Source organism: Plecotus auritus (assembly GCF_963455305.1).
Source record: "Plecotus auritus genome assembly, chromosome: X".
NCBI lineage: Eukaryota > Metazoa > Chordata > Mammalia > Chiroptera > Vespertilionidae > Plecotus > Plecotus auritus.
Window position 1 is genome coordinate 84,183,123 of NC_137784.1, and position 14,901 is coordinate 84,198,023.

At 47.7% G+C, this 14,901-nt stretch overlaps 1 protein-coding gene across 8 annotated transcripts in view; it reads right to left on the reverse strand.

Moving 5' to 3' along the window:
* Positions 1 to 1,033: 1,033 nt before the first annotated feature.
* Positions 1,034 to 14,901, reverse strand: part of TSC22D3 (TSC22 domain family member 3) — a 62,214-nt gene continuing 48,346 nt past the window's right edge. For 6 of the 8 annotated variants that reach the window (XM_080652443.1, XM_080652446.1, XM_080652445.1 and 3 more), the window contains exons 3-4: positions 3,708 to 3,759; positions 1,034 to 2,543 (exon numbers count right to left, since the gene is read on the reverse strand). In XM_080652443.1, coding sequence (XP_080508569.1) covers positions 2,313 to 2,543; positions 3,708 to 3,759 — 283 coding nt within the window. In that variant the 3' untranslated portion in view covers positions 1,034 to 2,312. Of the gene's footprint in view, positions 2,544 to 3,707; positions 3,760 to 4,132; positions 4,270 to 4,464; positions 4,897 to 14,901 lie in introns of those variants that run through there. The other 2 variants (XM_080652447.1, XM_080652448.1) reach the window with 2 other exon arrangements.

The window sequence follows — 14,901 nt, forward strand, 5'->3', positions numbered from 1 at the left end:
AGTCGGACATCCCTCGAGGGGTCCCAGATTGGAGAGGGTGCAGGCTGGGCTGAGGGACACACCCCCCCATGCACGAGTTTCGTGCACTGGGCCACTAGTATATGCTATAGGACACTGAGATAGAATGGGTCAATCAAATAGGGGTGATAGCCTCTGCGGAGAACACGTTGAGCCTAGAACACAGCTCAGGGTCCGAGTGAGGATGTGGTGGACACCAAATTCTCACCAAAGGGCTCTCAGAGAAATGGCAGGACTCTGGATGCCAGAGACATGGGGCCAGGGAAAAGGAGATGGGTGAGGATGAACTTCAAAGAGAGTCAGAGGAGGGAAGCTGGAGTCAGGATCCTTAGACTTGGTCCTGCACATGCAACTCGTGAGTTGTGAGCAAACTTCCAGCAGTGACAAGTGAAGCAGCAGGGACTGAGAGCATCTTTCCTTGGGGGAGAAGGATGGGGTTTGGGCTACCACATGCATTCTGTTTCCTTTTCTAAGGTCCTTTTAGCTCTTCTGCCAATGTCAAGAGTCTCATGCAGATTGATATTAAGGTGAATGCATTAAATGATCCTGATGTTTTCAGAAGAGGGAAGAAGCTCACTAATGTTTATTTGGTTCCTTTCTTCTTACTCACTCACATGTATAACCTTCCCTTTTCTTTTAGGCCTTTTTGAGATATTCTCCCTCCCAGGTTACCCCTCTAGCTGAGGTTGTGTGTTAGTAGTCACCTTGCTACTCACTTTAAAGATGTTATATGAAAGCAGGAGCAGGGCAGAGAGGGATGGATGTGGGGTTGAGTCCCAATTTGCCATAACAGCTGTGTGACTTTGGGCAAGGCACTTAAATTGGCTGAGCCTCAGCTTCCTCATCAATACAATGTGGGTATCATGTTAGTTACACAGGATCATGGAGGTAGCATAGGCCTGCCATTTAGGGGATGCTCATGATGGTTAGTGAATCAGGAAAACAGTGCTCCCAATCACGAGGGGCCTTTACCACCCACTCCATTTATACTCAGTCAGACACCAGGTTTATTTTTAGAAAAAAAGAGCAAAGTTTATTGAAATTTCAAGCTACATTTGAGAAATCAAAATCCAAATCCTGGAGACATACATCAGGATAAGGTGTCAGAAAGTGGAAAGTATTCACTGCCACAGAACCTCCTAGAGACAAGCTCCCTGAGCACATCACCTAGGCACCATCATGTCAAAGCCATTGCCTTGTTTATCCCTTGTCCACAAAAGGACACCAGCAAGCCAATTGTTCTCTTCACTTGAAAGTTTTCCACAAACATTTAAAAAAGTTTTTGAATAACAATGTGAAGTCCCAGCTGATCTTTTCTCAACCCCATTCTATGTAGTCAGCACCAGTGAATGGTGGGTTTGGCATTCAAAAGAGGACCTCACATGTCTTCAGAGGGCAAGGATTGCAGCAGCAAGACATCTGTGGCCGCATTCAGAGACTGGCCCTCTCCCTGCTTTTACTTTTTAGTCTTACTTAACCTAAAGGACAAACTGGATCAATTTGGTAAATGAACACAGTCAAAGAATTAGCCTTAAGAGATAAGGAACTGGTCAATACTCCCAAAGCTGTTTAGGCCCTTCAAAACGTAGGTGTATGTGTATATGTATACATCACTACACTAAGATATAGATCTAGCCCTATGGGTATATATACGCATGTATGGCTATATAGAAAAACTATGCCATTACTAACCAAACAGAACTTTGTAGGCAGTCATCCCAAAGCTGTAATCCCACACTGGGCTGTGCACAAAGCCATGCATTATACCATATTAACCGACAGAAGGCTGACTTGGCTCAATCTCTCCCATCTGTGGCCCTGCTTTGGCGAGGCAGGGGATAAGAGAGAGGGTGCCTCTGCTTCAAACACAAGTGGCTTCTTCATAGGAACAGTCATTGTCAGGTGAAGCTGTTAAAGATGTCCATGGAAATGAAAAGCAGACCCCCTATACTTTCAGGAGCAAACTGGCATCACATGTCAAACTACCTTTCTCCTTTGCCAGTCACAGCAAAGTTGCCCGGGCCCTGGGAGCCCCCAGGGCGTGGTGGCATTAGAGGCTCACTGGCTTGGGGTGACGATGCCCCATGCAACTCAGCCTCCAAAGACCTGATCTTTGTCAGGGGTCTGTCACTGGAGTGGACCCAGGTGGCCATGTCCTTGGGACATCTCTTGGCACCAGCTATGCTAGGTGTAAAGTTCTCCACATGAGATGACGCTTGGGGAGCCAAAAACAAACTGGGAAGAACTAGGTAGAGCAAGTTTAGTGGCTCTGCCCACCCTGAGGACAGAGCCACTTACACTGCAGAACCATCAGGGGCCTCAGGTGATTGTGAGGCTTCAGGAGCTGGCTCTTCAGGGCTCAGACGGGACTGGAACTTCTCCAGCTGCTCTGGGCTGGCCAGAGTCTTCAAGAGGGTGTTCTCACGCTCCAGCTGGGAGTTTTTCTCCACCAGCTCTCGGATCTGCTCCTTCAGGATCTCTACCTCCTCTCTCACAGCATACATCAGATGATTCTTCACCAGATCCTGTCACAGAGGAAATCACAACAAAGCCATTCGTTAGCCATCATGGCTCCTCAACAGCACTTCCATCTTGCCATCAAGGTGCCTGTGCTGTCTCTTATGCCACCTACCTCCAACCTTCCTTCCTTCAGCAACCCCTCAGCATGCTGGCTCCATAGCCCTATTCTTCTTGCACCCTTCTCCAAAGCACCTAAATGCTTGCTTAGGAGACCTGCATGATCAAGGCAACACTTGAGTTGGGAGCCCAGTTTTGAGCTACACAGTATCCCCCCTGCAAGTTTCTAATGACTTTCAAAGCTGGCTGCTTAGGAGCATTTTGGGTGAGAATTCTGCTGGTTGCTGGTGGTTGGCTATATCCCCATTTCCACATAAGTTCCCGTTACTGGCCTAGAGCCCAGGGAGGACCTTCAATGCACCCCACACTGTTGTTTTTGTTTGTTTGTTTGTTGCTTTATGCATCTTCTCCAAGACAATAAAAGTGGCAATTTTGGAGTCTCCTCCTCTCCACATGACCCAGCACACTGAATTGCAGTTGTCCAAAAGTCTGGTGTGACAAGACACTTGCCCTGGGGAAAAGTACCTGATTGCTGTATCCTCTCTGAATTTGATTTCTGCACGGGTCCTGGAACTGTGTCATTAGGCTCCAGGGCACAATTAAGTGGTTTCTAACTGAACACCTTAACCCCCTGCAGCCATTATGACTGCTAGGTGGAGTATGACCTCTACCTGGTAAAGGGAGGGGTGAGGAGTAGGGTGCTTTGTTTCCTGTTCCCTCCCAACTCCTGACCCCAACCCAGGCTCTGCAGAGGCACTGCAGTGCGGCTGCAGCATCCAATGAGCTCTGGTTCCTGCCAAATGCGAGATGCAGACAAATACAAGTGTCTGAGCTCATTGCCCTGCAGTGGGCCTAGGAGGGAGCCAGAGGCTGCTGCAAAGAACCAGGATGGGTGAGAGAGGAAGAAAGGAGGGGGCCCATCGAGGAGGGTAGACTGGAAATGCCCTCAAAGGTGCCACGCTAATGGGACTCTACTTAAGACCTGTAAGGGGATAGAAAGCAGGCGGTTGGCTTCTTGGCTAATGGCTTTTGCACCCACCCCCTCAGTCATGCCCAGTTACATAAGCAGCAGCTAGGTCTGGGGATGGGAATGACGCAGTGATGCCACTCACCATGGCCTGCTCAATCTTGTTGTCTAAGGCCACCACGCTGGCTCCAGAGGCACTGTCAAGACAAAAAGCAAAGCAACCGTGTTAACCACCTCCTTTCCACTTTGAGTACCTGGTAACTGTGGCCAAAGTCCTCCATCTGCCCCAGCTCTTCTTCTGTCCCGCTTCCCTGGCCCGAATTTCCGGGCACTTTGTCCCCAGGTCCCATCTTGGCCACTGCAGGAAGCTGCACCTCCCCACCCAGGCTGGCTCCCCGCCGCCACCGCCCAGAGCTCAGCGTGCAGAGGCGCTCCGGTCCTGGGGCACATGAACCAGCATGGCCTGTTCGCTAGCTTGGGCGACAGGCAAACAATGGGGCGTGCGACCCCAGGAGTTCCCTGCCGCAGGCCCCTTTAGGCTCTGGCCCAGAAGGTCCCAAGTAAACCTACCGAGCTCCGAAGCTAGCTAGGAATTCTTCCTGGGCTCGGAAGCTTCCGGCCTGCTCCCCAGTGGCGCCCAGCGCACAGCCAGCCCCCTACCCAGCCCTGCTCGCCGCCTCTCTGCCTCTGGCTCCCTCGGCCTCAGGCTGCAGCAGCTGGACGCTCCAAAGGCGGATCCCGGCGCGGTAGTGACAACCCCCCTCCGCATACCCTACCCCCGCCCCTTCCCAGGATGCTGCACCGCGGGGAACCAGGACCAGCGGCGCGCGGCCAGCTCCGAGATCCCGCTCTCAGCTTAGTTTCCGCCTGTGCCCCCTAGGGAGCTTCGGCCAGTAGTTTACCTGTTATCCAGCTTAACGGAAACCACATCTCCTCCAAGCAGGGAAGAGAAGAAGGAGATGTTGAAATTGTGCAGCTGATAGACAGCCACCTCCATGGGGGTCTGATACATTTCGGTGTTCATGGCTGGGCTGCCGGGGAGCTGGGGCGGGCTGGGCTGTCAGCCGGAGCTGCTGGCGCGCTGCTCGGACCTGGACTCTGGGCGGCTGACCCTGGGGCTAGGAGGGGGGGGCAAACGCTGCCGAGAGGACCTAAAGCCAGGCAAGCGCTCCGGACTTGAAGGGAAGTGGCTCGATGGGTGTCACCTAGTGTGTCACAAACTCCACGGCCGCTAGTCCAACCCAGACTCGGAGATATTTCGGCTCCTGCTTCTTTATATAGGAGGAGCCGGCTGCGTCACATGGCGTCAGGAGTCATGCAAATGAGTTGTGTATGGGGCTTTGTGGCCTAGTGAAACCACATCCGCTCCCTGAACCTGAGGCTGGGACTGTAAACAGTTCAGCACTTTCTTGTGCCAACTGGCATCTCCAACGAGGGCTCTGGAGATCAGTAAAAACCAAACTGGAACTGATTTCTTGGAGAAATTAATACAAATGCCATAACAGTAGATAGAAAGCGTGCAGTAGAGGGCGGTGCTGGTTTTAAAAACTCTTCTTCAGGGGTCAGCCAGTATATCCCTATGGCTTTGCAATGCTATCACATACCACACTTCCTAGGCACCCAACCTAACCACGAGGAGCCTTGCCTTCTTCCCACTGCCTGCCTTCTCAGTCTCTCTTTCACACATAGTTTGTCACCCACATGTCCCTTCACCCAACCAGTGGGCTCGCTGACCTGCGCCAACGCTAGCACCTATCCACTCAGCTCCTCCTCTGGATATGCCTGTCTGTGTACCGACACGTGCACAGATCTGTGACATGCATGGGATGTGTGCACACATCTGAGCTAATCTGTGCATGCCAATTTGCCTGTGTGGAGGAGAGAGTGTCCAGGAGCTCAGATGAGTAGGGAAACATGTACAGGGAGCACCTGGAAGCCAGGTGGGTGACAGAGGATGTGAGAGGAAATGGTAGGGGAGTGGGCACTGGAATGACCACAAGATGCCAGCCTTTTTCTCTTTGGTTTCCACACCCTATTCTGCATTCAACATTCAACATTATCCATGATTTCATGTTCATATTTTTTAAAACAATATTCTGTTACTTTCCTATAAACAGAAAAAGACAGCAAAACTACAAACCAAGACTATATGTATAAACCATCCCAGGAAAACGCCTGTGATGGGTCCAGCCATACATAGGATTAGAGGGTACTTCAGGCACAAATTCCAAGTCACAAGGTAAATGAGTTTATTGCTGCCTACTAAGAGGTATATATGTTGCCATCAAACTATATTTTCATCTTTTCAGGCTCAAGCTTAAAAAAAAAAAAAAGACATCAGAGGCTTGAGGTCCTTTTCTCCAGCTCTTTCCTAAGCGAGGCCACCTTGTGGACACACACAGAATTGCAGCCAGAAGAAGTAACCAGGACAGAACAAGAACAGGTGATGCAACTGAGAGTATTATTTACAACAACTCAGGGCCATAAGGAGAACATTGAGTTCCACCACATATACAATAGTTTGATTGAGGTTAGGGCCAATAGTCATGTATCAGTTTGTGACTCAGGCTGTGGTCCAAGGAAATACCTTAATGCAATCTTGCTGTTGGAAAAATACTGGGACTCTCTTATCAGCAAAGAAGGTAATTATTATTTGCTTCAGGATATTTCTCCTAACCAGGTGCCTGGCACTGACATCCTTGTCAACGGCCCCCCCCCCCCCCCCCGCCGGGAAGCCCAGTCTGAAGGCCTTTATTTTCTCCAGGCTGCCAGGACAGTTATGTCACAAAACAGCCAATATAATTTACTATGACATGGGGCTCCCATTGGACCCAACTGGTGGTATAGTATGTGCACAAGGGCCACTCTGTTTGCAACAGGATGAGAAATAGAATTATTCAAGCAAACCTACTACACTAGCCAGGGAGGGTGTTTTTCTTCACCTCAGTTTAGGTGGGAGACAATCCCAATCTCAGGATATTATGTTACATTTAGGTCACAAGCTGTCTGAACATGGTGTTTGCACTAAGAACCTTGTGTAGTAGGCAGAACAAAGTCCAGACTATATTTATATGTCATTAAGAACATTAGCTAAGGAAAACGACATCTTAAATCATGAGCTTAATTGATATTGGAATTAATTTTCTGATATATTAGCCTGTCTTCTGTGCTACATAGAGCTTTCTTAATCCAGAAAGAGTCTGTGAGTTGACTTTTCACCAGTTTGTAAATCTTTACTAAACTAATTGTTGCTCCTCACCCCAAGATTCCAAGGGAGATTATGAAAAGGGAGAGATAAATAAGCTATGTTGGCAGGAAAAAAAAAAAAAAAAAACACCAGGAACAGGACATAGGACAGAAGGAAAAACAGCTCCTTTTAGTGGGGACTCCCCTACATCGAGATGGAGGTAGAGAAATCCAGGTAGTTTGGGGAGGGAAAAGAAAAGAGGTTAAGTTTGCTAGCTAGGCTGTATTTGAATTGTACATTAATTATACTTCAATTAAAAATAAGCTGAGTTTGAGACCCACTGACAATAACAGCTAGTATTAACTGAGCATCATCATCTATGGGCCAGACATTGTCTGGATATGTCACAAACCCGGCAGAGTAGGCACTATCCCCATTTTGCAATGATAAGAAACTATGGCGATGAGGGTCTGAGAGCCTTCCTTGCCCAAGATGGCACAGCTAGTAAATTGCAGAGCCCTGACCTAGAGACCTTGTTCCTACTACATTTACTTATTTTATGAGGCAGGGATAGGTTTGTTGAATGAGTAATTCCAGGTAGCTGGGGGTTGGTTTGGGGGTGCGAGGAAAGTGGTGAGATGTAAGAAAGGGTGAGGGGCAGGAGAAATGCCCCTGGGACTCTAGCAGCAGTATTAGAGAGAGGTCCAGAGGGTGACTTTGAGCTCTGTGAGCACAGCCAGCTTTGGCAGGAGAGAGCAGTATCAGGGGACAGGAAGAATATCAAAAGTGTCCAATTTTTTTAAATATGAGGGCTGTGCGTATCCACATAATTTTGAAAGGCAGCCATACAGCCATCAAAGAAAGCTCTCTCTGTCTAGGGAATTGAACACATTAACCCAACCAGGTGGCTTGCAGAATGGAATATGTAGTCCTGGGGTATACAATATCCCAAATAAGGTGTGGTGTCTTGGAGTAATTCTCACAGTCCAGTCTAACTTCCAGTTCCAGGGCCCCATAAACTGGCACCCTAATTAACTCCCTTTATTTCTATTCCTGCTGTACTCAGATTTTAAGAGAATGAAGCCAATGACAAGAAAACAAGCTCATGTCAGGGATTTAGTTTAAAAATCAACTTTGAAAAGATGTCCCAGGTTCAGCCCACATTCAGCCAATCTCATATCCCCTCTACACCTTTGGTTTGCCAGCCACCAGCCAAGTGAGATGGCTCCTTGTAATCCTCCCTTATCAAACAGTGGCTATATCCCAGGACCCCAGGGCTTGCTAAGGGAAGATACAGACATAAGTGTCCCTGTAGAAAGATTTTCAAACAAGGGCAGGTCGGGGGATGGATGAGAAGTAGGAAGAACCCGAAAGGTTTTCTGCTGAACCCTCAGCACACCAGAAAATTCCTCTGTCCAGAATAGCTGTGTCAGACTTTGCAGTAAGTGGAAGCTTGCCCTGTAAGATATCTATTATCTGATCTAACTTTTCTGAGTCAAGTGCTGATCCATGAGGCTCTCAGCAGTCCTTGTGTCCTGTGGGCTTTGAGGTAGGCCCCAGGCAGGAAATAGTGGATTATGAATTCAATAGCCCAACAAGTTTATGTAAAAGTTTCCAAAATCCCTTTCTCCCACCCTACATTTACAAGGTAGGCTGGACCCAGAACCAGCACAGCAAGAGCGCTCAGCTTATGAGCCAGGTCCTCTGCTGGCTCTCAGTTATTGCCCTACAGCCATGGGATTCTGCAATTACCTAGTAAACAGATATAACTGACCCTCCCTCTCTCAGGGACAGCCTTCTAGATGGAAGTTGGCATAATGAGGACGGAGGCGACTTCCTCCATTTCAGGAGGCCCTGCACGCCAACTTGTTCTCTTTGAGCTGGAAGAAGTGTCTCATTATTCCCACTGGTCTGTTCCACTTCAAAAGCCAGACTCTCTAGGACAAGAGCCCTTCCTACTTCTGGTTCCCAGAGGACAGTGGGACGGAGACTGGACAGTCTGGACCGCAGAACCCGTGGGCAGGATCTCAGCAAGCCGCCAAGGGGTGGGAAGCAGACTCAGGGTGGGGGCGGTAGGTTGGGGGTGGCGATGAGGGGGAACATCTCACTTCCCTTTTTGTCACACTTGAAGCATTGTGTACCACACAGCCCAAAGGAAACTATTTATAGGCAAGTCTTCCTTATTTTCTACAGGGAATGTTCCACCCAAAGATTCAGCAATGTTGCCAGCAAAACATAGGGTCTAGTGTCAGGAGAAGTGGAAAAAGACACGATGCAAGAGGTGTAGGACAAGCCACAAAGCAAATACTGGGTTAGGAACTGGAAAATGAAATAAAAAAGATATTGAGCACTGGAGCGTTAGAACAGTTAATGGGACATGGAACGGCTGCAAAACAGCCCTCCCATTTACTCTTCCACAGAGGCCCCCTTCCGGAGGAAGGTCTGTCTACTTCTAATTACTTACTTGTCCCCCTTTTTTAAAGAGGCTGGGGGAATAAGGAGGATGAAATGCCATCCTTAAATTTGTCCTTGCTTCTCTCTTCCCCTCTGTTTCCACTCCAGTGTGGAAGACTATAGACAGGAAGGCCGCTGCCACTTACATCGTGACTTTGGCTTCATGGAAAATCCCCAGACTCCAGAAGGAGGGAAGCAAGAAGGAAAGATAGTGACAGAGAAATTACCTTGTCCTCTTAGGTCATGTTAACATCCCTGCATGGCCATGGCCCAGAATCCTGACTTTTGGGGATAGGAAAATGGAGAAGAGGTTGCGGACACAGATGCTAAAGGTGATGGTAGGAGCTCAAGGAGAGTCCTGATGGAGATGGACACATGCTCTTGGAAAAGCAACTCTAGTACCCAATTTGGGCCAAACTCTGGCATTAAATGATGGCAGGAGCAATGAATTGTGCCTTTCAGCTCCCTCTTAGACAGGATCCCATGTGAGTTTCACAAATAATCTCTGAGTGACATTGGGGATGATAGGCAAAACCAAAGCCCATTTTGACAAGGTGTTCTACTCCACTTACCCTCAGTCAGAGAAATAAAAAAGCTCTCTTGTCAAATCACCTTCATCACCCCAACTTTGGTAGCTAACTAACTATGGGTGGAAGCGGTTTGTCCTGGTGTCTCAGCAAGACTGGAAGTATTGACAATGTTATCCAGGAATGCAGTTTAGCTCAGTGGATCTTAAATTTCATGAACCTTGTGTCAATATTTATGCCTGTCTCCCTTCCCCTTATGTCTTGCAGCTGGGAAAATTTACCTCCATAATTTTTCCAAGCCCTCTCCTTTCTCATTTTCTACCTTCACCATTACCCATCTACAAGTATGAAATAGATATTCCTGAAAAAGAGATTGTAAAACTAACCTCAGCAAATGGAATCGCTTTCTCCTCTCCGCTTCCCACACTAGTTGCAATTATCATTCAATTCAATTCAGTTCAATTTAATTCAATTCGAAGTTGCTTGAAAGCCTATTCAAAGTGCAAGGCACATGTCAGCGAAATTTTTAAAAAACTGGTAGTACAAGTAAAAAATTGTGTTTCCTTCCAGAGTACCCTGGGCCTGTGGCCACTTCAAAAGTCCCCCTACTGTTAGGTCTCAGTGAAATGTTTGCTTCAGGACAAAGCCCAGAGCTGAAGGGTCCTCGGTAGGGTAGCATGGGGTATAGGAGGGCCAACACCACTGCCATACTTGGGCATCACCTCATTCTCAGAATTGGGCATGCTTTTTTTCCTTCCCACCTGCCTTTTGGCCTGTGCCCATCTAGATGGGGGTAACACAACAGCCACAAAGCTTGGAGTTGCTCTGGGACCTAAGGCTTCTCTGATATTGTGGCCGACAGTGCCACTTTGATTCCATTTCTTAACCCCTGGGATTTGTAAACGAAAGGAGGAAGGCACAGATCTTCGTTCTCTGAGTTACCAGGTTCCTTCCTTCTGAGAAGGGGGTGTCTATGGTTAGTGTGGGGGTCATCTCTACCTGCCAACCTTCTTGGCCTTCCTTCTTTTGCCAGTTCCTCTCCGTCTTACCCTTGTTGCACCTTACCCTCCCAGAGTGGCAAGCATCTTCAAGTAGACAAACAGTCCTCATCATGGTCCACCCGCTGGGAATCCTGGCCCACTGCATCTTCCCCAGGGGGTGGGAAAGAAAGCAGCAAGAACATGGCCACTCCATGCTTGTCTGCACCAGCCTTCCACTAGCCTATCTGGACCTTTCTACATCTCTTCTGCTCTTTGGAGCAGTCCCAAGAGTCAAAATTCTAAACCATTTTTTTCTGGCAGTTGCCAAGGTTACTTTCAGTGGTACATGAAGGACTCTGGGTCATTGGCAATGCTTGGAAGACAAGAACCAGGAGGACCTCGTTGGGGATGTGAGGCCAGCAGACAAGGGGCCTATGAAGAGGCCAGGGACTCTGAGGTGGTGCATCTGGCTCCACTGTGGGCCCCACTATAGAATGAGTGACCTTTGAAGTGGTACAGGTTCCTGGGGAACAAAACCACAGTAATAATGCTAGCCTTTTCAGGCACTCAGCTCCTGGGCCATGATGGGTAAGCATTATGAGCCTCTCCGGATTCTCACATTGCGTGCCTGAGGCCCTCATGTACCTCACAGAAGAGCTATTCACCATGGGCTCATTTAAGGTAGCTCCTTGATCCTCTGTTGTGGGACACTCTATGACTTGTGAAGAGGGCCTCTGCAATTGCAAAGGGCCCCTGACTCTTCAGCCACAAACACCTCTTCCCACCTGGGGCTTCCTGGATGAAGAGAAGGCAGCCTAGCTGGCAGCAATGGCAGGAGAGGGCAGGGGACACACTATTCCCAGAACAGAAAGGAGAGAAACAAGGCAAACTTCTCTCTGGGCAGGGCCCCCCAGCCATGGGAACAGAGCCAGGGAACTCAAAGAAGTGCTGGGAGGGGTTAAGGAAGGCCTCTCAGCCAGTTTCAGAATTGCTGACAAGGAATATACACACCTTATCAGGAAGAAAGAGAAGTACGGAAGCACACACACATTTATGCAAACACCCTCTCAGTCTTTTGCAAATTCTAATTCACAGAGATAGGCAGGCAGAAGGGCATAATTCACTCCTTCTCCTCCCACCCCTCTCTCTCTCTCTCTTCCTCCCTCCCTCCTTCCCTCCCCCTCTCCTGTTGCCAGCTTCCCCATGATCTGAAAGGGATAGTAAAGCAACAAGCATGGCAAGATTGCAAAGTAGGACACTCTAGACAAGTCTATGATTATCAAAAGCCATGGCTTCTGCTCTCTCTGAGGTCCAGAGCTGCCTGTGTGCTGTGCAGGAGTCATAGGTGACAGGGTCTTAAGGAAAGCATTGAGTAGCAATCAGGTGGATACAAGGAGAACCAACTTGTAGCCTTAAACTATATACCAGAAACAGGAAGCCCTGGTGCTGCCAGGTCCATAGTTTTCAAAGATGTCTATCGTACATTAAAATGAAAGAGAAGTAAAAGTAAGTACCATTTGTGCACAATGAAGCAGGTGAACACTTAAGAAATGATTCCCACAGGCTCCTTGTGAGGACTACTAACTTGAGTCAGTCCATAGATGCCATATGTGACTGGCTACCTGAGAAGTGTGATTTGAAGGGCACCGTGATAAATTCCTCTTAGTCCAAGCTGTTTGCCCGACCTGACTATGACAGTGCCTACAAACATCACCATCCAAGATTCTAATGGAGTTCTTTACACTTTGAGGAATTAGCAATTTTTTTTCCCAATGCAAAAAGCCCTGGGAAAGTGCCACATTCTGCCACTATTATTTACAAACACTTAAGTATGAATTCAATTATCATATTACTTTCAAGACTGATCAGTGGCTGATCAGGATTACAAGACTACTGGACTGTGTGGAGGGAAAGACATGAGTTTCTTAACATTAAGACTGACCAGTGGAGCTGGTGGAAAATACAGATGTCCTGGGCTCCAGCCCTAGAAATTTTGGTGGAATAGGTCTGTGGCTAGGGAAGGGTATTTTCAGATTATATGGATGCAGCTCTTCTCAGTCCATGGAACTGCTTTTGGGAACCACTGGTCTAAAGGTGAGAATCACCAAGACCCACTTTGGATAACGCCCCATGATGGGGTTCAGCATATCCTGGGCCTAATATCTGTTCAGCCATCTCTTTTCCTATCACTCCTGAAAACTTGATCAGAACATGAATGAGAACTGCTTTTAGTAGGAAAATCCAAACCTGCTCTGATTTATAAATCAGTCTTTAGCAATATTTGCCTCTCTGTTATGAGGAACAGATTGCTTCTAAGATGTTTCACAGCTGTTGATTGGAACTCTTGGCCTGAGAGGTTGGGGACATGGGGGCAGGCATCACAGGGAGGGTAGAAAGAAGAATCCAGTTACAGGGAGAGAACAGGGATAGGGTTGATTTTTCTCCAACTGTACAGTTTGGTCAATTAATCAGCCCTGCCTACCTTCTACAAATGCCAGCTCTCCTGCAGCCCTAGGCTGTCACCATCCCATCAAACATTGGTCCATTCAGAGATTGACTGGAGGCGTGATTCATTCCCCCTCAGAAGCCTGCTGGAGCTGACTACAGAGACTTGCCAACATGCCCATCCCCACCCTGATCCAAGCCTTGTGTTCCTCCCCCTTGCCATCCTCACCCCATCCTATGACTCATGAGTGCCTCCCTGGCCAGGAAGCCCCACTGTTCACAGACTCCCCTCTCCCAGGGGGAAAGCAGAGGAGAAATTCACTGTTTTCTGTGGTATGCATCCAGCCTATGTTTTGTTATTTTATTGTATTTTTATGTTTAATTTATACTGTCTGCTAGGTTTGGGGCTAAATAAACAAAGTCTAAGGTTCCCCCAAGGCCTGGACCTCCTGATTGCCTGTCAGGAACAGATTGACCCTTTTAACCTCTTCTCTTGCTCCTTGAGACAAGCCACGTTGGGGGCCGGGTTTGGAAGGAGAAGACATTTTGGGTCAAAAGCATGAAAATTCTTAATCCCAACCTAAAATATAGCCCCACCCCCTTCTTTACAAAATGAAAGTTAAGTCCTGAATTCACCTTACCAAGTAAAGACTTCTTTTGAAGGCCACAGCAACACTATAAGGGTAAAGCACAAAAATGGAAAATTCAAAGTATTTGCACTGATTTTTTAAAAATTATACTTATGAAAATCATTGTACCACCAAGCAAAGACAGAAGGTCCCAGGTCTTCATGGGCAGAGCTGTGGCAACACAGCAGCCTTAAAGGTCTATAGACTGAACAGAGCATGGTGAGCCTGCCTGAGAAATGCTTCCTGACATACACCTTAAAAAATAAGAGGAACACTGGCCCTTATGTCCTGGGATAGAGCTCTAACAGCAAAGTAATGAATCCTGGTCAACAGTTCTGACATCCTGTTATTTGCTAAAACTAATTATACCGTGGAATTTATTGACAGAATTGCAGAAGAGCTAAAGTAAATATGGAAACTAAGGAATGGCCAAGTATAGGCAGTTACTAGCTCAACAGTTGAGAAGAAGTGAGTTTCACAGATAATACTTGGACATCTTGCAGGGGTCCTCAAACTACGGCCCGTGGGCCACATGCGGCCCGCCGAGGACATTTATCCGGCCCGCCGGGTTTCGCTGCCTGTCCTGCTTAGCAGCCGACTCGTCCCGGGCCCGCAGTGAGCATAGAAATTTGTACATAGTTGTTTTTTTTTAAACTATAGTCCGGCCCTCCAACGGTCTGAGGGACAGTGAACTGGCCCCCTGTTTAAAAAGTCTGAGGACCCCTGTTAGAGTATTAGGGCCTGAGCACACTGGGGAGATAATTCAGAGGCATCCGTTATGTCACTAGGTGATCTCTCTCCAACAATACACTGCTGCAATAATGGGCTTGGCCCATGGAGCTGGTCCTGAGCCCTTAGATAGAAAGTACAGGTATACCTTGTTTTATTGCACTTCACAGATACTGCATTTTTTACAAACTGGAGGATTATGTCAACCCTGCATCGAGCAAGTCTGTTGGCACCATTTACCAACAGGCTCAGATGATGATTAGTATTTTTAGAAATAAAGTATTTTTAACTAAGGTACATACATTGTTGTTTTAGACATAATGCTCTTCTACACTTAATGACTACAGTATAGTATAAACATAACTTTGTATGCACTGAGAACCACAAA